Consider the following 24,306-nt stretch of genomic DNA (forward strand, 5'->3'; position numbering starts at 1 on the left):
AAAAAAATGTGGTGAATGTGCCCCTGGCCCTCCCAGGAAAAAAAAAAATGTTCAGGGCAACGAGAGATGGTTGTGCTGCTTTGAATGCACTAAAACTGTACAGACAGGCAATTCCTCAGGTAGTAAGTCTGAAAAGTCAATAGAAAAATGCAGCCCTGTCCAGTTTAAAAATCCTGAATTTTAGAAGTTGGATGGTTGGTGGTACAACGTTTTTCTAACCATCATGATGCAGTCAAGGTTTTTTCTTTGTGACTAGGCTTGTTCCCATTCTGACAAGCTGGTATACCTGTGTATAGTTTAAAAAAAAAAAATGCTGCAAGGATGGAAGGTTACAAAACCCAGAGGACTCTACACATTACGCTGATGGGCAAAACAAAGAAGCCTGAAAGCATTCTGTGATTCCAGGTCAATGTGAGTCCACCAGAAGCTTTTCCAGAGCGAAGGAAATATCCTGTCCTTAGGCACTTGAAGTAAGACGACTGGCTTTAGAAACTATGGAGGCTAGCGAGCTGCTTACTGTAATATGTAATATGTATCACTGGGAATTTTCATAGACTTGTTTATAAGAGATCTTTTAAGGCTAAACATGTACTTGAAATAACTAAATAGGATCCAAAGAGATTCTGAGTCTCCCTGAAATGTTTACTTTGTTTGTTTGCTTTTTGTTTTTGAAATCTCTAACAGGAGACATGTGGACAATAAGTACCTTTAGATATTTATAAAAGGACTCTTAAGAAGTGTTCTGACCAGGCGCAGTGGCTCACGCCTGTAATACTAGCACTTTGGGAGGCCGAGGTGGGCAGATCACCTGAGGTCAGGAGTTCAAGACCAGTCTGGCCAACATGGTGAAACTCCATCTCTACTAAAAAATGCAAACATTAGCTGGGCATGGTGGCAGGCACCTGTAATCCCCAGTTGCTCAGGAGGCTGAGGCAGGAGAAGCACTTGAACTCAGAAGGCGGAGGTTGCAGTGAGGCAAGACCACGCCACTGTACTACAGCCTGGGCAACAGAGAGACAGACTCCATCTCAAAAAAAAAAAAAGAAAAAAGAAAAAAAAGAAAAGAAAAGAGAAAGAAAGGCATGTTCTTTTTCCTTCCCATCTTGCCTGATTCATTTGGCAGCAAGTGCACTTCATATATGAAAGAAAAAAATCTCTTGTTTTCATCTGGCTAGCCATAGCTCTCTGCAACTCAAAATTATCACCCTTAAGAAGTTCCTCACTGACATTCAGTTTATTCACTGCTGAATATGATAAAGATGCTGTCTCATAATGAGCTGATTTTTAATAAAAACAAACCAACCCACCAACCTGGCTCTATGTTGTTAAATTGGCATCTTCGACCTATATTGAGCAATGATTCCAACAGGAGAGAAGAGAAAGGCCATCTCACCTAACATGCAAGCACCTTTCTTCCCACCCGTTAGAATGCTGTGAATTTATGACAATATGTTTCACTCCCTGTGTGTAGCCCAAACTGTTACATTTCTATGACAGTTTTGAGGCAAAATCCATCCTTTAAAGGAGGAAAATCAAGCGGACCCTTGCCAGGATCTGTGACATGCTTGCTGGTTAAAGCAAAGCCGTTTCTGTTAGAAACCCATTTGGCCAGTACCTGGCAGGCAGTGAATGGTTTAATTCTCCAGAGGAATGGGGGAATATCAAGGACAGAGATCTGAAGACTAAAGGTATTCCCTTTGAAATGCAGCAACTTTGGTTCTTCCAGGAGCTGTCCACCTTGATGCCTTTCATCTGAAACCACTTCCTATAGGAGAAGAAAAAGAAAAGGTGATCAATAATGAAATATCCTGCTTATATATTTCCTATCTATGGATACGCACGCTCACTACCATGTGTCTTCCACAAACGGACAGACAGCGTAGGAGGAGAAACATACTTCTTTATATCCCCATAGCCCATAAAGTTCAAGACTAGGGATTAACAACTGCTGAGTGACAAGTATTTGGTTAGAAAGAGACAATATTTTTGTTATTTGTGTTGCTTAGGGCTTTAAACTACACTGTGCCTTTATTTAAACCTCAAAGACCTCCCTTGCCCCCAAGCAAATCATAATACTTCTGGGTTTCCACAACTGTAGGAATTTCACTCTGTGACCACAATCAAGGGATGCATTCATGCTCAACCTGACACATCATCATATTTCACACTAACTAGAAACAGCCCCCCTCCACTCTGGTTCAATTTTTCTTCACTAATGCAGGCATTATATGATATTTATTCTTTTGGCCTAAAACAAATGTTCCAGTGTGCATGTATCATGTTTATTTGTAGTCATGTTTGTAAAAGTTATTATACCAAAAGGCCAAGAAAAAATAAGTTGTTTAGCAAGGTAGCTGTAGCTCAGGAAAACAGAAAACAAATTCCTGAGGAAACACTCCTGTAGCTTTCACTGAAAAATCTTTATGTAATACAATCTAATACAAACTCAATTCACATATATTCTGTTGAGTAAACCATTTCATTGGTTCCAAATTTGTGGTGTTAGAATCATATTGGAGAGATGATATAACAAATGGAATAACAAAACAAATACATATTCAGTGAAGTGCTAAATGATTGTGCGGGATTGAGGCTTTCAGTGTTACTGAAGATAAAGAGATCTCCTTAAGTCCATTTTTAAAATCACCATTAATTGACATATTATTTCCTTGCAGAGCTAGGAGAAATTAAAAATTGAAATCCTTTATGTCCTATAATCTCAGATTCTAAAAAAAAAAAAGACTGTTAGAAAACAAATAGGTTTATAAACACAATCAAACTTACATTTCAATTATCAATGAGTAAAAACACCTTTACTTGTTATCTTATATCCATCTCTTGTCCATAAGTAGAATGACAGTAACAAAAACATTTTTGACTAAAATGTCATCCAAGTTTTATCCTTCATGTACACATAAACTGTTAATAGGTTGCCAGTATCTTTTTCCAGGACTGAATCAGTGGCATTTTCTCCAGCTCTTTGGTGTTGCGTGTGGGAAGGGTGTTTCCTGGGGCCCAAGGGTCAGTGATAAACTAGATGTGATGATAGAAATATTCTCTCTGTGTGGCTCATTATGGTACCCACTAGCTACAGTGGCTATTAAGCACCTGAAATGTGGCTACAGTGATGAAGGAGTTGAATTTTTAATTAAAGTTAAATATCCACATGTGATTAGCAATGACCATACTGGACAGTACAGTGCTAGGTAATTCACAATCTTGTGGATTTCAGAGTTGAACATGATAACATGGTAGCCAATGTCTGGTGGGGGTTACAAGAAATGGAAGAAAAGAGGCACTATGGGGAGGATAGGAAATTAATTCTAAATGCCTGCTTGGTTGAGACGTTAGGCGGTCTCTGGTCACTGATTCCTTCTTTTGAGATTTACTAAATTTCCATGAGAGCTATGTTACAGCTGGACACTGGGTGTGCAGAAATGAAACAGTCTCTGCCACCGAGAAACTTACAATACTGTGAAAGGGTCAGGACACTAGGCATTGATTCTAATATAGTATATATTACCATGCATATATTCCTAGGAGGTTAAGGAAGACAGAAGGTGCCCCTGACTCGGATGGGAGGACAGACCAGGAAAGGAGTCTGGGCATTACTAGGGGAGGTAGTATTTGAGCCAAACTTTGAAATAAAGGGAGGAGCTGGCCACTAGACAAGGAAGGAGAGGACATTCCAGACGCTGAGCAGGGCATTCTCAAGCATGGTGGCTAGACAGAGCTGGGATGGAAGGTTGAGGTGGAAAGTGTGTGATTGGAGATGATGAAAATGTGGGGCAGAAACCAAATAACAAATTCTTGCTTGCTACGCTAGGGACTTTGTATTTTATTTTTGAGTACTGTTGCTCTGGTTTTAAGGTGCATTAAAACTCTTTTGGTGTCTTCACGTACTCAAACAAATACCAGTCTTGTAAATTGAAGATAGCAGCATAAAATTCTAATCACATTTCTGTGTAGTTTTGGGCAAATTATTTTCTTTAGACCTCAGTTCCTTACCTGGGTTTATTTATAGCCAAGCAAAATAATTAATATATTAACCTATTTTTGCAATTCTGGTGCAAGATTAGAAACAAGTACAAACAAGAAATGTGCTTATTAAGACCATATTAAAGCCATAGTATAACAGCAACTCTTCTAAGTGTACTTGAACTAGGCTTTCTCAAGTATACCCTTTTCTTTAAATTTAACTTTCCTTAATGGACATGAAGTAGTCGACACTAGGAAATGAAGTGAGTTCTTCAAGGTCATGTGTTACTTATTGTAGTGCTAGACTATTTTGTTATTTAGACACTACACACAATAGTTGTATTAGAAGATTTAGAGCACCAAGTGCCTTATTTACACATGAAAACACGGAAGTCCCCTGAAGAAAGTTGTTTGCCTAAAACCACATGGCTAATGAGAGAGCTGAGACTAGACCAGGGCAACTTGATCGTGGTCCAGTGTTTTTTCTTAGATTTCCCTGCCTTTTCTTACTACTATGCTTTTTTTTCTAAAGAGTCACGTGAAGGTGATTCTGTGATTAACTCTGCCTCATAAATAATTTTTCATTGGTGCAGGATATATGTATAAGAAGATGTAAGTCAATCTGTGTGTGCCCTAGAGTTATATGTACTGTCTACACAGTCCATGAAACTCAGAATGGATAATATTACAAATTTTAAAAATAGGTATCTGCTTATAATTATCATGGAAGAAAATAGTACCTAGAGCAGAAAATAGTTCTGCTCTAGGGCCTCAAATTTAAATACAACACGATTTATTTTTTGCTCTTTTCACTTACTCCTTAAATCTGCACATATTGAGCCAACAACATAGAAGTAACAGTGTCTTATAATCTTGTACAAAATATTAAGCAATTAGTTATTCTATAATAAAACAATTATTAAAATGAAAAAGCCCAGTAATGAACTTATAATTGTATTTATAAATTTGTAAAGGCACAATTAGCTTCAAAGTTAAATAAACAGACTCCTAAGTATGAACTTTAAAATACTCTCCAAATACAGTGGATTGCATTTAACACAGGGTTCCCTGAGCCTACTGTATTACTCTAGGAGGCTAGGTCTGGGTATATATAAGTATTTCTTGGATGCTTCTGATGACCAGCCAGGCTTGGACAACTCTGCTTAGCTAGTTCTAAATCACTCATAGGGATGAATTATACCAAAAGTGAGGCTTGATAGTAATTTGATTTTTCCAATCTGCCTTCTATGTGACAAGGACCTCCTGTTAAATACCTCATTCCATTGTTAAACTGACAATCTGAGTAAATGGAACTAGGAAATAGGGTCTGGCCAGTTTTTTATATATCAAATGCACCTGAAGTCTCTGGATGGTGGTTTTTCTCAGCATTCTGTTTCATCATTTTACATTGGGGTTGCAAGTCATCCAGTTCTAGGAGCTGTGGCCAGGAAAAACTTGTGCTTTGTGCCTCACTGAGCTCTTTATGTTGATTTAATCAGACAGGCAGCAATATTCAGGTGTGCTTCAGGGATAGTAAAACAGGCAGGCTGAATTTACATATTTATGAGACAAAACTGAACTTAAACACACACACATACACACAAATTATGTCACTATGGTGTTTTCCTTTAAATGCTTTACGTGAACAATATTTCCCAAGATTGCATTATTGAGGAACACAAGAACTACATCTAGAGGAAATCCTTTGAAATTAGATTCTAAATCCACCTTAATGCCAAGTAAGTAATGAGTATCAAAAGTACTATATAGGAGTGCTGGGAGCAATGGCAAAAAAAAAAAAAAAAAAAAAGAAACAAAAATCCCTAGTTGTTTTTCTCTATTTTCTTTCTTAGATAAGATAGGGAACTGCTTAATTCCTTGCTTTCCTATGTCAAGGTTTGTTTGAGCTGTGCATGCGTGTGTGTTTTTGTGTGTAATAATCAAAAAACCAGGTCTTACTTCGAAGATATATCACCATTTCTCAACCTTTGGTTTGAATTTATCAGAGTCAGCGATGTCAAACATACAAGCATAAAATGGCAGCCCTAATTATTACAAAAGCACAAAAGCAAGGACAAGAAGTCATTTATTTATTGTCTTCTTATTCTTTTCTCACCTACCTACAGGCAGATGACATTGTTTTTTTTTAAAAAACATAGCAGATTTAATTTTTCATAGAGACGATTTTAGATGTGTTTATCAGAACAGATCTTCAGAAATCTGAAACTAAATTATGTCTTAGCCAGGTACACAAAGTATTCTGTTTTTGTCAAGGAAATTGCTACTATTACTCAGATAAGCTACCCCCAGAGCAAATGAGACTCAAATAGAGTAGATCTGTAGGGGGTGAAGGGAAAGGAAGATAGGACTAAAAATAGAGAATGTCCCTATTTAGATACTGAAATTCTCTCAAGGAATATTCTACAGTGGGCCCATTATATTGCCTGGTCCCCCACCTAGTTCTGAGAGGACAGGTGGAGTTGAGTCTCTACACGTTCCTTCTCACAAGGTCTTCTGGGGAGAAGGTAGGCATTTCAGTGTTTTATGGGATACAATCTCCGAGTGAGACATGAATGAAATGAAAGATGCAACCACGCACTTAACCTCAGCTTCCTTTTGGTTAAGAGCACAGAGTTGGGCATCTGTTATCATTCTTTGAGATACTGCAATAAATACAGCAGCTGTCACAACCATGCTCACATTGATTTCCTAATTACAACAAACGTGTCATCATAAGGATAGTTGAAGCACATTCCAGGGTGGGCAATTTCTGCAGAAATGCTCCATGAAAAATTGCTTACTGATTTTGATTAAGAAGTCAGGGTTCTTTCAGGGTTGCAGAAAATATTATCACTGTATACTATATTTTCAGCTTACGCCACAGAAGTTGGGAGAGCTAAATACCAATTTGTGAGGTCATTTAGGGGTTCAAAAAGGGAACTGTCGTTAAGGCTTTCCTAAAATAGAACTGTTTTAATGGGTTAGTAACTAATTTCCTCCTCCAATGCAATACCATGTATGAAGCCATCACAATATGAAATGATTTGGGATATGCAGGTGATCAAAATAAATCTCTGCAGAAGGCCCTGAACACATTCACTCAGCAAAGTAAAAATCCAGAAAGCAAGACAGTTTCAGAAACAAAACCCAGAAACTAAGACTGAGGAATAAATGGCTGTTTCCTGTACTAGGAAGTCTCAGTTCAGAAAAGCCACAAGTTTCATTTTAATCCCTATGTGGGCCAGAAAAGTTATTCAAACAAGGTTGATGATCTTTCAAAACCCCAAGGGGGACACATGGCCTTTCTGCTCATGACAGCTGTCACATACATCCTGTCAATAACAAGTACAACCAAACACAGCTTTATTTGCCATTATAGGAGAGAGAAAGAATCACGGAGGTAAAAAGATTAGGACAAATGGGGTCAAAGGTATTTCTACCAAAAAACATTACTCTAAAGCAAAATTAAAGAAATACCTCTCGACTGGGCACAGTGGCTCAAGCCTGTAATCCCAGCACTTTGGGAGGCTGAGGCAGGTAGATCGAGACCATCTTGGTTAACATGGTGAAACATCATCTCTACTAAAAAAAAAAAAAAAAAAAAAAAAAAAAAAAAAAAAAAGCCAGGCGTGATGGCAGGTGCCTGTAGTCCCAGCTACTCAGGAGGCAGAGGCAGGAGAATCATGTGAACCTGGTAGGCGGAGGTTGCAGTGAGCTGAGATCGGGCCACTGCACTCCAGCCTGGGGGACAGAGCAAGACTCCGTCTCAAAAAACAAACAAAGAAAAAGAAATACCTCTCAATGATGAAATACACTTGGATTCGATTAGAGGGAGAATAACATTCTCCCTAGTACTGTCTAAAACGATTCTATTACCAACCAAAAATGGATAGTGGTTTGAAAACTATGGCTAGGGTGTTTTCATGATGTCCACAATAATTGGTATTCATCTGTGAACACTGGAGCCATGGTAGAATATAGTAGAGATGAAAATAGATGATCTGAAAGTCACTGAGAACAAGCTCTTTAAGTATATGTCTATCTCACTGCTATATACATCAGCTGGGAGACCCTTATTCAAAGAAAACTCCAAACTGGTTATGAGGGCTGACTTCCAAGACAGTTGTGTGAACAGCTCCACACAGTCACAGTAGTGAGCAGTGGGTTATCTACATCAGCCAGGAGATTGGAAATCTTCCATGATGTTCCATGGTTACTCCAGTTTACTCAGCCTTTAAAATCTGGCTGAGTTACTAAACATCCAACTTGAGTCATGGTGCATTTTACAACTGGTGAGTAGTAGTAGTGACCCCAAGATGAACCCTCTCTTTAAGATATTTATTCTTTATTTTTGCTTCCTGAATATCTGTTATATATTTTCTCTTGGAGCAATCCTCTTATTGCGGGATGGGGAGTGCAGAGGAAGAGTATTAAATGACAATGGTGGGAGGAGGTTTAACTACTTACACTGAAGTTTCTTATTCCACAAAATGGCACACCTCTGAAAGAAGCCCTTTTTGTGAGCAGCCAAAGAAAAAGTGTGCCCTTCACAATGACCTGTGCTACTTAAGAGATACTCAGGGGCAGTTCGGGAACACAGGCTGGCACTGTGTCACCTTTACTGGCTTATGTTCAGGAGTGAGGTCATGATATTTTTTTTCTACTGGTAAACACGAGTTTTCCAGCTCAGTGTCTTAAAATCTAGTTACTGAGAAAATGCTCTGCATAATGGACTTAATGACCCAAAACTGGAATAGCAGGGATCTAGAATGAGGTGTGTCAGGAGAGCTATGCTATTTATATATGGGCAGAGCTTACACCGGCAGTTCTGCATCATCCTTGCTGCTATTAATAAACTTGCAGTCTTCCTGAGTAGCTAAATTAAAATGAATCTTACATGATTAAAAGTACCAAAAATGGAAAGGAATCTTGAACCATCTCTGCCCTAGTAGCCCTGATAATTAATAGACTATATGCCCAGGATAGAAAATGACTACCTCGTGATAGGTATGATTTATAATTGTGGCTCCCTAACTACAACCTTCAGTTGATTCAAGCAATTTTCTCCCTGCCCTCTGCACATCAAATAACTCTCTTTGTTCCTGTGGTTCATGCTATTTTTTTTTCTCTTGATGTGGTGTTCCTTTCTGTTTTGTTCCTAAATCTCATCCATCCATGGAAATTTGTAAAAGAGTTCTCAAAAACTCTTCTCCATTTGTGTCTCTGCTGAATTCTGACTACATTTCTGGTCAGTTGCATAACTTAGTACACAATGTTCCGCACATGCCTTAGTTTAGCCCCTCTCTTCTTGAATTTCAAGTACCCCAACCCCTCTTACATTGCTGACCACACAGTAACACGGCTCTTGCTTCAAAGTAAGTATCCCAGTCAAACCAGTGGTGAAACTGCCATTGCAAAATTGTAACAGTGAAAGCCATCTGACCTAACCAACTTCCTCTTGCTGCCAACCTCCAAGCTGTCCTTGTTCATTCCTGTGTATAGGCCAAACTAACTTTGGGAGGAACTTATATTATAGTTTAACTTTGAAACAAAGACAGTAACAGCGCTTTCCCAAAACAAATCCCCTTCCCACCTGGAGACTAGATTGCCTTTGTAGGACTAACAAATCAGCCACAAGATTAGAAATTATGGTTTGGGAGTCATGCAGCTGGAGGCTACAAGATTCTGACACTCTCCAAATTGCTCCTGGGGATAACATTGCTATTGTAAATCCTAAAATCAGTGCTTGAGATATTTTGCAGACCCTGCACATGGATCAGTAGGCACCACCCGATGAATAAACTGGCTCATCTATCTTGTGGCCCTGACCCAGGAACTGACTCAGTGCAAGAAGACAGCTTAGATTCCCCATGACTTCATCTCTGAAGCAAACAGTCAGCACTACCAACTCATTAGCCCCTACCCACCAAATTATCCTTCAAAACATTGATTCTGGAATTCTTGGGGAGAATGATTTGAGTAATAATAAAACTCCTGTATCCCGTTCAGCCGGCTCTGCATAAATAACTCTTGCAATTCCTCTGTCTTAATAAATCGGCTCTGTCTAGGGAGTGGGCAAGGTGAACCCATTGGGCAGTTACAGTGGCGTGGGTTCATTTTCCAGACCCTCAATAATAAAATTTTCAATTGATACTGATCTTTTGGAAAACCCACACTTTCATGACACCAAAAGAAAATTATTAAAACAAAGGCTGACCTGAAATGCACAAGGGGTATTGTCCACACAGTAAACTCTCAAGTTGTAATCCAGTGAGTTACAGGACATGCAGCCAAAAACCGCCACCTTCAGTTGCTTCACGGCACAGTCTGTGATTGGCTCTCCAGTGAGTGCATAGGTCCCAAAGCTGTCTAGGAGCACATGACATGCAAAGGGGTCCAAAAGGCAGTAACAGGATGTGGATTCATCTTCCACTGACATCACTTCCTGTTGGGAAAGGTGTGTTTATTCTCTCACTTGGAAATAAGATGTGACCTAACCATTATATTGCCAGGACACAAATAAATGAACACACAAATATAAATTTTTTTTCAGAATAGTCCTATTGCCCAGTTATCCTGATGTTAACTGTTCCTCTTCTATCAAAATAACTGCTGACATTAAGAACTCAAGAAATGGGCTGGGTGTGGTGGCTCATGCCTGTAATCCCAGCACTTTGGGAGGCTGAGGCAGGCAGATCACCTGAGGTCACGAGTTCAAGACTAGCCTGGTCAACATGATGAAACCCCATCTCTACTAACAAAAATTAGCCAGGTGCGGTGGCACACGCCTGTAATCCCAGCTACTCGGGGGGGTCTGAGGCAGAAGAATCACTTGAAACTGCGAGGCAGAGGTTGCGGTAGGCTGAGATCGCTCCACTGCACTCCAGCCTGGGCAATAAAGCAAGACTCCATTTCAAAAGAAAAAAAAAAGAAAAACTCAAGAAATGGTTATGTTCAGTGTGCTAGAATTTCTACTTCATTGGTTATAATAACAAAAATCACTTTGAAAGTTCTATTTCTGGCTAATTTGTTCAATGTTGAGTTTTAGAAATCTTAAACCTTATAAATAAGCAACCGTTTTATTTTTTTTAAATTTTTTTTTACAAACACCTGTTTCTGACAACTCTTTAAATATCCTTAAGGTAATGCTGATTTTCTCTCAAACATTTTATCTTCTTTCGTCCCACTGAAATCATTTACAAGGGACTACTAAATAAATGAATTAGATAACATGTACTAGAATATTTCACCCTCCCTGATAAGAACTTTAGTATATGTGACTGGTTTGATAGAGCATAAATATAACACCATCTGTGTATTAAGAGATTGTGAGGAAGTGCTGGGAAGAAAAATTAAAGTGGCAAAAATCAAAGCAAAGCCAAACATGATGGGAAGAGGACGAAAACATGGCCCTTTAGGAAACCCATGGAACTTCATGCCCCAGGAAATCTGTTCACGGTTGCACTAAGACACACTAAATAGCAGAATGCATTCCAGAATAAAGAAAATAGTTTCAAGACACTAGTGGGCAGGGTAAAGGTAATCCATTGCAGCAACTAGGAATTTTCTTCTCCTAAAGAAACATGATTTTCCTTTTACTTCTTTGGCCTGAAGTGCCTTCTGGGAGGAAGACCCTAGGGCTGGCTGGAACAGGTCATTGTGTTCTAACAAAGATAATTCTCCCAGTTTCATGCAAGCTGACTGCAGATGGACATAAAGGAAGCCCTATCAGGCAGATAAATCAGAGCTTTCACTTAAAATAGTAATTCAACTGCAATCTGTCTTTGCTGTGACTGTCTCCCCTGTTGTTAATGTCTTATTATGTATCCTCATTCTCTTTCCTTGTCTCCTACTGTATCCCTTTTGTATGCACTCCATACACACAGGAAACACTGCTAATAATTCTCAATGCATTCGTTAACTAAAAAAATATATATATTAAGCAGCAAATGTGTTCCTGATTAAACATAGTTACCTTAGAATCCCCAGGATGGAAAAAAATAGACATAGTTATTTTCTTTCTGAACACAGACTGCCTGCCCTGAACCTCCTCCCTAACTCCACAGAGGCCACAGAATAATGTCCATTAAGACAGGGACGAGGCCAAGGAGGAAGTGAAGGGGATCAATGAGCAGGTATGTAGGTGTAGATGAATATGTGGGTAATTATAACTGTATTCTAAAACCAAACAAGAAAGCTCTGGATTATCCCTTGCTTCTCTTTTCTATTATAATGGGAAAAAGAAAAAACAAAAAACAAAACAAAAAAAAACCTAGCCAATATGTTTAGGATATTATAAAATACTTGACACCAACCCTTTGCCAACAAAGAAATGTTGATTTGTGGTGTTAGATGTTAAGGTTAAATCTATCCCATAGGTGGAACCCAAATTCCATTGTTTAAAAAAGGAAGTAAACGGTCTCACCTCCCATTTGCCCTGCTGTGTCCTCTTCTTTAAATGGATATTCCAGTGCTCAGAACTGACATCTGCACAGTGTGGGATGGTCAATGCAAAGGGAGTGGTGACGATCATGTCTGGAGGACCACAGGTGACTTCAGGACTCAGGAGCACCTCAGAGCCATCTGACTGGAGGCTTCACAGTTGAAAAAAGGATAAAAGAGAGGAGTATGTAGAGGAGGGGCCATATTTGAATGAGAATTTGGTTAACAGACTGGGGTTTTCTTCAGGCTTATAAATATTCCTTTCCAGGATTTTCTTTTACAAAGGACTGGTCTGGAGAACAAGCATTTGTCATGAAGTTCTCAGACACACGGAGAGAGTTTAAGCCTAGATTTCAAATCTAGGTTTTGATAAACCCACCAACAAAATGACAAATGCTTCTTTAGAAATAGAGGGCAGAATTGGAGAATGCAAAGACCTGGCTGGTGGGTCATGCACCAGCTACTGAATCTTTATTATTGTCGATGCCATTATCAATGAGCAAACAAAAGCTTTATAGAAATGACTGATCTCGTCATCTCGTTACCATCAAATTCCTTTCTCACAAAACCACAATCTAAAATATTCTTAATGCTGGAAAATGATAACGCAAAAAATTATTATGAAGCAAAACAGTATTTTGAAGATACACACTGAGTGTGTCTATTCTGGCTTTGAAAACATTTATTTTTTGCCAATGAACAAATACACAGCTTATATAGCAATAGCACAGTAGACAGCTACAAATGTGCATATCATACATAAATGTATATCTTTCAACTCTTTTCTATTTTAGATCTAAATTTAAAATCATTCAATCCAAACCTGGTGTTCAGCTTTTCTGAATTGTGAATTATTTACAGTGAGAATGCAGAGTCATGGAACAGATCAAAGAAAGTGAAAGTTAACTAAAATGGAATCATCATACCTCATTGAATGCCTCCCTCTTTCATGTCTTTGGCTTTTGTTTTTAATCTGCAACCCCAAACAGTAAGGGGGAGTAGTTTACAGAACAGTAATCAGTGAGAAGAACCCAGATGTCTGCTTATTTTTCCTCTAATGGCATATGTGTTCTTCAACAACCTATTTGATCCTTTGTTTGCTGGATTTTCACTTGTAAGAAAAATAATAATATTGAATATAGAGCAATGCTATGGGAGAGCTGGAATTGGTATTATTACCAAAGCTTTTACTTATACTACCTAGGAAGGACATTGAAATATGTCATCCTTGACTAAAAAAGCAATTCCTTGGGCAAAATAAAGATAAAATTTAGTGCTAAAAGATACCATCTTTCCCATGATCTTCTATAAACAAAGAGTTTTTCTCTGAGTTCATCCAATGTGCTATTCATTTCTGAATTGCTTATGTTGACATCTATTCTCTCAAGTTAGTAATGGTTATACTTGAGCTCATTATCTATCACTTGCTGCTGCAATAAAGCCAAGCCATATAATTGAGGAGCATCTTATGTCTACTCCGTCTAAAACAGTAGATGTAACATTATCACATTGTCTCCTCCCCTCTCCAAGAAGCCCTGGAGATGCCTTTAAAAAGTTGAGTCTCCCACAAAGGTAACCACAGTCCAAAATAGACAATTCTTCCTATACGAGCAAAACACAGGTTAAGATGGTCATGTCTTCATTTACCCTTAAGTAGGGGAGGCGAGGAGAGGGGACTGGAAAGCAGTGTATTAGCAACATCAAATGCTCTGTGGAAGGCCTAGAATAATATACTCAAGGTTTGAAAAAAAAACATAAAATTCAAATGTGCAGCCTGTATGTGGGTGCCTGCCAGCGGCCATCAGAGAGGGTGAAGCGCTTTCCATGTAATTACTGCCTGCATTCATCATGGACAGGAATAGCAGGGATGCTTATGAGTGACCGATGACAAGCTCTCCTAAAAGAACTATTTAATTGCTTTCAGAGAATTATCCTCCTTGTTGAACATATTGTTCAAACATATGGGAATCTGGGGAATTATTTAATGCCAAATGAACTGAAATCAGCTAATTAGATGAACTCTCACACTCGTGAATAGCAAGACTCCTTTCACAGTGGTAACTTAAACAGCTTTAGGAGTCAGAGGCAGTGCGTATTGAATACGAGCCAGGGCATGGAATAGGAGTTTTGTATTAAATAGGCATTAGGCATTTCCTTAAGTGCAAAGTAAGTAAATCAAGATTTATACTTAAACCTCCCACTGTGAAAATAGTGTCCATGGGTATAGGTCTCTCTCTGGTGAAGGAACAAAACTTCACCAGAAGTTCACCAGAACTTCACAAAAATCTCTCAATATTTTTTCTCCCCACGATTAATAACAATTTGCCCTTTTCTGCTACCTTCTATCTGTAACAATCAGGGAGATTTACAAATATTAATTAAAGCTCTTCGCACACCTATAGAGGCAGGTGTTAACAGCATAAGGTCACAGAGGAGTCAATCAAGGTGATGGCAGGAAAATAACCCAAAATTTCTCACTCACAGGCTCTCGCTCTCTGTGACCAGATTGTACTTTTCTACTCTGTTACCATTAGGAGATTTCTGGCCAAATTGCTGGATCTTATGACATCCCAAGGAAAGATCAGGGAACGGGGTTGCAGTATAGTCCAAGGGTAATCATGGATACAGATTCAGGACATTTGAGGACAGAGGGCTGCGGAGCGAAGCCTTTAATTGTATGTGGACAAAAAAATGAGCCTTCTTAAGGAAATCATAGATGGCGTTTAAACTTTCCAGCATTGCATAATCCACAACAAGGCAGTATACACGTCCCTGCTGGGGTGGGGGGGAGCACATAAAAAGGTAACACATTTTTCTAAAATTGCTGTGAGCTAATAATAACTGTGAACCAATAAAAGCAGTGATTTCAGGATAAAAATATGAACCACCTCAATGTATCACATACCCTAGTGTGGTCTGTAGACTGAAAAACCTTTTTGCATAGAACTTTTGCTACTTAATGTTTTTCATTGTTCTCTATCTATACATACGTATGCACATATACATACGTGCATATATATTTGTACTTTAAATGCTGTGTATGGATAGAAAAAGTTTAACAATTTGAGCCCGGTCTTATTTCTATAGGAACTCTGCTTTCTGAGATGATTAATTCATGCAATTTTCATACATTGTCATTGCATCAATGTACGCTTTGACTTAAATTCTCAATGCCTTAGGAATGTGCATGATGGGCATTTAAGGCTCCTTGGAAATGATGCTGGTCTCCTTGCTTTTATTCTCGCCTTTCACAGTCTGTCCTCCATGCAGCCACCTCAGTCATCCTACCAAAAATGCCAGTGTTTTCTCACCTCATGGAATTGCTACAATTCGTTCTCCTCTGGAGTGCTGGGTGCTGCCTGGAAGAGCTTTCCCCTAGACATCCACATGATTTACCCGCCTTGTGCCTGTCAGGTTCTTGCTTAACGGACATCAATGAGGTTTTCTCTGACCAGGCCTTGGTAATTGCAACATTCCCAATACTAAAAGCGGATCTTTGTTTGGCTTTTTCTCCTCAACACTTAATTCCCTCTAGTGTACCATACCATTTGCCTATTTATTGTTATTTTTTCTGTCCCACTAACTAGAATGTAGGCTCCTTGAGGCCAGGGAATTTTTTTTTTTTTTTTTTTTGAGACAGAGTTTTGCTCTTGTTGCTCAGGCTGAGGTGCAGTGGCACCATCTTGGGCTCACTGCGACCTCCGTCTCCTAGGTTCAAGTGATTCTACAGCCTCAGCTGGGATTACAGGCACGTACTACCATGCCCAGCTAATTTTTGTATTTTTAGTAGAAATGGGGCTTCACTGTGTTGGTGAGGCTGGTCTCGAACTCCTGACCTCAGGTGATCCACCCACCTTGGCCTCTCAATGTGCTGGGATTACAGGCGTAAGCCACCACGCCTAGCCCAGGGATTATTTTTTTTTCTGCTTAGCTCATCATTGCATCCCCAGTGCCTCATATATGCCGGCTGTAAGCACTCAAAAATACTTGTTGAAAAGGACACAGAAGCCAGCTTGAAGAGATTCTCACTGATCAAATCTGGAACCTTTTGAGCATCAGAGTAAATCATGGCAGTAAAGAATTATAACCTACTGAGTCATACTATAAGAATCCACAAAATAAAAATCCACATAAGAATGAATCAATGAGAAGGGAAAACTCTTCCACATAAGAGAAAACCAACAAATAAATGTAGAAAACCATCAATTAGCAATCAGCTACATTAATACTTGGTTGAGAATCATAAATGGATGTTAACCTATTGGGTGAGAGTTTAAACAGTAATAAATAACTATTTACACATTCTCAAAGTATCTTCCCACCAGGTACTTAACTGTTTACCAAGGGTAAAAGAGTACTTCACAGCAGACACCACCTAACATGAATGACCAAGTTAACGTTCCCTGGAATGGGATGGATCCACAGAATATACCTCTCGACAGGACACAGTGAAGAGAACCTAGCATCACTTCTGTGACATTCCGGCTAAAAGTCCACAGCCTGAATCTCCTCATAAGGAACCATTAGACAAGCTCAGAGGAAAGCACATTCTGCAAAATAACTTATCTGCACTCTTCAAAGCTGTCAATGTCATGAAATACAAAGATTCAGGAACAGTTCCAGATGAAAGCAGACCAAAAGCACGGGACAACAGCATGCAATGAAGTGACTTGGACTTTAATTTGCTCTCAAGGACATTATTCAGACAAGTGAAATATAAATAACGTGTGTAGTATACTAAGAGTATTTTATCAATGTTAATTTCCTGAGTTTGTTAATTGTGCTATGTTTATAGAAGATAATTTCTTGGTTGGGGGATATATACATGAAAGTATCTAGGGATCAAGGGACATCTTGTTCACAGTGGTTAGAAAGTATATATATGCACATATATATATATTTTATTCATTTTTATATATATATGAAGGAGAGAGGAAAGAGACAAATACAGAAAATTTAGTAAAATATTAACATTTGTGAATCTGAGTGTAGGACACACAGGAATTCTTGATATTATCCTTGCAACTTTCCCTTGAGTTTACGATTTTGTCAAGATTATTATTATTATTATTATTTAAATGAATGCGGCTGTGCATGGTGGCTCAAGTCTGTAATCCCAGCACTTTGGGAGGCTGAGGTGGGGGGATCACTTGAGGTCAGGAGTTCAAGACCAGCCTGGCCAACATGGTGAGAACCCCCGTCTCTACTGAAAAAAAAAAAAAAATACAAAAATTAGCCAGGCGTGGTGGTGCATGCCTGTAGTCCCAGCTACTCAGGAAGCTGAGGCGAGAGAATTGCTTGAACCTGGGAGGCAGATGTTGCAGCGAGCCGAGATCACCCCAGTGTGCTCCAGCCTGGGCAAAAGAGTGAGACTGTCTCAAAAAAATAAATAATAAAAAATGAATGCATGAAAATAGAAGGCCCAGGGAGAATTTTTCCAGAATTCTTACAAAGAAATCAGCAGGTAGACTGCTCTGTAAATATCCATTAAGTCCATTTTGTTCTAGGCTATAATTTAAGTCCATTCTTTGTTGACTGTCTTGATGACCTGACTAGTGCTGTCAGTGACTGGGTACAGTACACACCGCTCAGGTGATGGGTGCACCAAAATCTCAGAAATCACCACTAAATAACGTATTCATGTAACCAAACACTACCTGTTTCCTAAAAACTATTAAAATAATAATTTTAAAAAATCAGTGGGGCCACTGATTAACATATGAAACACACAATGGAGGATGATGAAGGTGCTGTAGTTGGTGGTGACAAGGTGATGGTCCAGACCTTACCACCTAGTACCTAACATCCTACAGCATCCATCTGCACATGAGTGCCAACCAGAGGTCATGCTGAAGGTCAGCTACAAGGCAGCAACTGCTAATAACCATGGCAGGATGGGAGGTGTATCCTGGACATTTTGCCTCTATGCTCAATAATCCTTGACCTGCTGCTAGACTTGTAACACTTCACTTTCTTTAAGGAAAACGACCAGTTCCAAGTTCCAGTATGAGATTTTTACTGTAGCTGTTGTCTTCCATGCTGTGCTTGGTAATCATCGTTCCCTCCTTTCCTCCTTATGGTCTATATTCTAGATTAATGTAGGTTTGATCACCTTTACCCAGAGTATCACTCAGGAATCCAGGAAGGAGAGTAATGATAGTTTTACTATGTCAGACCTTGGGTCGATACATAATTAAATCATATGTGAATGGAAAAGACATCAAGGCTGATAGATGGAAGCTGTACTCAGTCTTAAAAGCTCAGAAAGCAAGGTAACTCTAGCCTCCTAGAGTTTTCCACCCACAAGACATCCAGTTTTAATTATTATTATTCATTTTTCATTAAGATCTTCAGATTTTGACCTGGGGTGCTAAAATTGCTGTGGATAAAAACAAGGTTTTAACGTTTATTATTTGTGTGTGTCTCTCTTATTTTTTGGAGTCAGCTCTCTCTCTCACTCAATTGCTCTGACCATAGATTTCAGATCAGCCCTAGGGAAATGACATCACTGAATCTCCTAGAGAGATGGACCCTTTAAAGCCAGCTTTTCCCATCAGTCAACCCCAACACTGTGGCTATGTCCTCTATTTCTGGTAATCACTATGTGTGATTTAAGAAAACAGATTCCTGGAGAGGGGAACAGGAAGTGAGAAGCAGAATGGAGGACAAAAGTGGGCAGCAACATTTTCTCTTTATTATAGCAGACTCCTGTTTTCATCGTCAAGTGGTTCTAAAACTGTAATGTTTTTCAAAATTTCTTAGGAAGCTTGTTTAAAATTATACTCCTGGATGCCACCAATGAAGATTTTGATTTAGTGTTTCTGGGATAGGGCCCACGAATCTGCATTTTCTACATGCAAGGTGGTGCTGGCACTAACATTTGAGAAAAGTTGTGTAGTTCTTAAAAAAAAAAAAAAAAAAAAAAATCCAAAGCAACATCTCATGCACTGGAGCCTTGGTGCTCCATCAAATATAGGACGGTCCATTCTGAAGTGGAATTTAGATGATGGTCAAGTTTAAAAGCTCAATATTAAGGCCCTGGCTGATACTACAATGATGGAAAATCCAACTACACAGGGACTGTTCCTACATCCCATTTCTCTAAGTAACATGTGTATTAATAAGCAAAGATGTCAGGTTGGGGCGCTGATTAGCAGTAACTGGAAATAATGTTATAGGTCATCAAGCCATTATAGTCCATCCATTGGGGCAGGAAAAGGAGCACTTAGAACAGTGGATTATTACAAGCAACAAGTTCAATTCACTGAGGATAGAAACATATGGATGTTCTATTAAAGGGCTTAAAGATCTGGGTCACCCACACGCTATTATCTGAAATAGGATCACAGAAAGAGAGATGGCATATGGGGTTGGGGTGGGAGAGGAATTATATACACACTGGAATGAGTATCATCTGAATTTGCTGAAACTTGAGCAACACCACACAGAGAGATTACCCTGTTTGCATATGTTAAACGGCTTTAGTTTACACACACTTTCATAGGGTGTTTACCAATTAATATACTAAAGGAATCACAAATCATGTGTAAATCACCAGTTCCTAGACACAATTTAAGCCTAGTCTTTCATGCAGTGTCGGGCTTGCATTTAGCTTGTCTTTTTAGAAGAAGTGAGATAGTGAGATGATGGCTCATTGAAAGTGCCTTAAAAATGAATGAGAGTTAGGAGGATGGGAGAAGAGTAGGACTATGTATCATGCTGCTGGGGCATTTTTTTATATCCAGTATGTTGTTTATCCACTTACATTTTGAACAGAGAAAACAGCCTTCTCTGGGGTAATCTGAAACCTATTTCACAGAATCCTTTTATTTTAGGCTCAGGAGTTATGAGGCCAACACTTTCTTTGTTCAGATGCATGGCATGGGGTCGGTGACCCAACCAAAGTCATATCTCAACTTTGTGGCAGAGCTGGAACCACAGTCTACTGCTCTGTGAGTCATGGTTAGGATAGGTAGGCAGTGGAAGGAAGAAGGAATGTGTTCCCTGGGATATATTCTCCAAACCCAGAGTTTAAATTAAAATGTTGGCATGGGAATGAAGACTGGACTGATAGACACTAAACAAAACCCGAGGAAAGCAGGGCCCTGAGGTACAGAGCGGGGTCAAAATAGAGGCTTGTATTAGTTTCCCATTACTGTCACAGCACAGACTTACTGGCTTAAAACACAAATTATCCCACAGTTCTCTAGGTCAGAAGTCTGACTGTGCTCATATGAAGGCTGTCAGGAGGCTTGCGCTCCTTCTGAAGGTTCCAGGAGAATCTAATTTCTACAGGCTGCCTGCATTCCTTGGCTCAAGGTCCCTTCTTCCATCTTCAAGCCAGCGGCATGGTACCTTCAAATCTGTCTTTCCCTCTGATATTCCTACCTTCCTCTCCTAAGGACCCTTATGTTAGGTCTACTTGGAGAGTCCAGGATAATCTCTCCTTCTCAAGGTCTTTGATCTTAATTACATCTGCAAATTACCCTTTGTATGCTTGTAAATTCACAGATTCTAGGAACTAGGACATCTCTAGGGAGCCAGCTTTCTGCCTTCTGCCAGAATTTTCATCCCTTGAGATCCCCCTGGGGCTGTCTCCTGATCCACCGTTGTCTCTCAGACACTACACAATCCAACAAAAGTATCTGTTCACTTTAGGGCTATCTTCATTGTTTCAGTTTCCAGAACCCCCACTGTAATTTGTAGAGCGAAGCTCCATATTTGTATACAACTATATGGAGTCCTGGGAAGTTGTTATGGTTTAAAGATTATAACTGCAGGGAATAGGTGGTTGATTGTCCAGGTTTTCAGAGGGCTATGTGGATTGTCTTAGAAAGTGTGGGGGCTGTCTCCATGTGGGCTGGTGTCTTCGGGTATTTTTATTAGGCTGTAACAAAGTGAAGTGGAAAGGATGATATATATTAAATATCTTAATAGGACAGGTTATTTCTACTTCCAGCATGGGCAATAAAAGAGATAGCACATACAAATAAAAATAATTACAGTATGTGGTGCTCCTTTATAATGTGCAATCAAACTCATGGACCAGTGACTTTCCCCTTATTGAATTAAGGTACACCTTCCATTCAGATCTATTAACAGCATTCACAAACCATTGTTATCTTGTCAATGGCATCTTTAATTAAAGACTCCTCTGGGCCACTCTAATCATTTCACATTGTGAGTGTCCATGGTCTTCAAATGCACTCTGATTAAGATGATGGCAATTTTTATTTACATGTGTTTACTTGAGGACCAAGGGGATGTGAGGTGAGGAGGAACAGCAAGGAGAAATGCTCCTTTCCAAAAAGAGCAGGTCTTGAAATGACAATGCCATTTTTAAAAATTTTGTTCCTCTCCCTCTTTTTCTATCTCTTCCTCTGCTTTTTTTTTTTTTTTTTTTTTTTTGGCGGGGGGGGTGGTGGTGGGTTAATGGCATTATATTCTAACCTCAATGACTCTGTGAAGAAATTATCATGATTTCACTGGGGAACAGAGTACAATCTTCAGTTAAAGGTGCATTAACCCTTCTAGGCCACTAAGATACCATTTGATAAATTGCCCTTTTTGTTATACTGCATGGCACTGGTAGCCTGAAAGAATTAACGTATTTCCCAAATGGCAGCAATTTACTCCCCCTTGCACTAACACAAAAAGTCCCCTTTGTTACCTGGGAAGCATCTTTCCTCAGTGATTCTCTCTATGCCTGGTATAGAGTTAATTAATGCCAAATCTCTTGGAAGAAATAGGTATATACTGTCAATTGGATTCTTCCAAGACAAAAGACAAATTTCTAAGTCTCACAGCAACAAAACAGATTCAAATCCCTAATTGACCATTTAATGCAAATGGTGACAGGGACGATTCATGCATTTTCATCCATCACTAGCAAGAAAAGCCTGACAAAATGGACAGGGAGAAAACTTGTTTAAGGCAGCATAAGGTTGACTGACCTGCCCTGCTTGACTGGTCACTGATTTCCTAATCTTAACACCAGCCCACGTGGAGTCTACTATTTAGACTCATACGATATACCTTTAAAGTATAAATCACATGCCAGAGCGTTGTGAGAAATAGAGATAGACTCAAAGGAATTGATGCAGGGAGTTATTCATATCTTCATGAGGCTCTTGGTTTTAAAGCCAACTATTAATATGTTTGCTGTAATTGAATTAATCTTTCCTCTGAAAGTCTAGGACTGTGTTAGCAACAAAAAGAGATGAACTCTACATCACTGCGACAGAGCTAAAGCAAATTCCATGCACTTCAGAGAATTTCTGTCTTTTATGTAATAAAAAAAAGTAAGACCAGGTATAAGAGGATGATTTCCAAATGTAGCTTTTAAACAGTACTTCACAGTTTGCACCAGACTTCTCATCTATCAGGTCATTTTATCATCCTCGCCAAAATCTGAAAGCAAAGTTACTAATATATAAAATTGGTAGATGATAAAACTGAGGCCTAGAGAAAGAGAATGATTTGCTCAAGGTTACACCCACAGGCTGTTGCTGAGGGGGGATTGGAACCCAAAACTTCTGAGTTCCTATGTCCTCTCCACTCAACCATGCTATATCATTTCTGAGAATTTTTTTTCTTTTTGAGACAGAGTTTCACTCTTGTTGCCCAGGCTGGAGTGCAATGGCTTGATCTTGGCTCACTACAACCTCTGCATCCCGGGTTCAAGCTATTCTTCTGCTTCAGTCTCCCTAGTAGTTGGGATTACAGGCACGTACCACCACGCCTGGTTAATTTTCTATTTTTAGTAGAGACGGGGTTTCTCCATATTGGTCAGGCTGGTCTTGAACTCCCAACCTCAGGTGATCCACCCACCTCAGCCTCCCAAAGTGCTGGGATTACAGACATGAGCCACCAAGCCCAGCTGAGATTTTTTTTTATCTCTTATGCGATGTCAATGCTGAAGCCTGCATTATTTTCCTGACAAATTATTTCTGTTATCAGTTCACTTCAATGAGTTCCAGGACCAGCATATTCTTACTTCAGAAGGCAAAGAAAACAAAGAAAGGCAGAAGATTTTGCCTTGAATGAAGCAGGTAGGCACAATTATGCTGAATATCATGACATCTTACTAGTTAAATGAGATTATGGTCACATGCTCTGGCAAAAGCTGATGTGGGATTTCGATTCAACAGTCATTTTTTTGTTCAGATTATAAATATTCTTTCTCCTTCTTTATTAATTCTTCAGTCATTCTTTTTCCCTACCCTTTTTCTTGTAAGTCAAAGAGCTATGTTTATTCCCTGGAAAGAAATCCAAAGTTGCTCCCAGAGCAACTATTATCACAAACTCTCAAGTGACCTTCAGTAGGCAAATCTCTCTCTCCTAATTAATCATCAGTTTCTGAGCCAGAATTCTGGGAATTATCTTCAATTCCTTCATCACACATTAAAACACACACACAGACACACACACAGAGCAGATCTTGCCAAGTTTCTCCCCAAGTCTATCTCAAAACTCCCTGCTGAGAGCAAAGTGGGGATTTGAGAATAGATTTAGAAACATTAAAAACTAGAGACAAGGGCACTCAAAAGTAGAGTGACTATAAATTATTGCCCAAATTGAGATACTTTTGAGGAGGAAAAGAAACACTATTAATAATTGTGCCAAGGAAAATAAAACATAGCTTCACTGTGCTCTCAAGGAGGGTGCTTATCTGGTAAAGATTTGAACTTGGGCAATATCAGTGGAGATGAAACAGCATCTATCTAAAATATAAGCATGACCAAAATTTAAGCCTCATTCACCCCTATGCACCAGATAAATTGGACATTCTCTGGATGGCAAACTTGCTACATGATCTAGTCCTTATTTTTTCAGCCTCATTTTCTGTCACTCTTCCTTTCTTTTTTTCTTTTCTTTTCTTTCTCT

At 39.2% G+C, this 24,306-nt stretch overlaps 1 protein-coding gene across 7 annotated transcripts in view; it reads right to left on the minus strand.

Annotated features, from left to right (window-relative positions):
- Window positions 1–24,306, minus strand: part of UNC5D (unc-5 netrin receptor D) — a 573,216-nt gene that overhangs the window by 35,421 nt on the left and 513,489 nt on the right. For all 7 annotated transcript variants that reach the window (XM_050801680.1, XM_050801685.1, XM_050801686.1 and 4 more), the window contains 3 exons: window positions 12,404–12,572; window positions 10,196–10,423; window positions 1,616–1,765 (listed from right to left, as the gene is read on the minus strand). In XM_050801680.1, the coding sequence (XP_050657637.1) occupies window positions 1,616–1,765; window positions 10,196–10,423; window positions 12,404–12,572 (547 nt within the window). The remainder of the gene's footprint in view (window positions 1–1,615; window positions 1,766–10,195; window positions 10,424–12,403; window positions 12,573–24,306) is intronic.

This window comes from Macaca thibetana, chromosome 8, assembly GCF_024542745.1.
Source record: "Macaca thibetana thibetana isolate TM-01 chromosome 8, ASM2454274v1, whole genome shotgun sequence".
NCBI lineage: Eukaryota > Metazoa > Chordata > Mammalia > Primates > Cercopithecidae > Macaca > Macaca thibetana.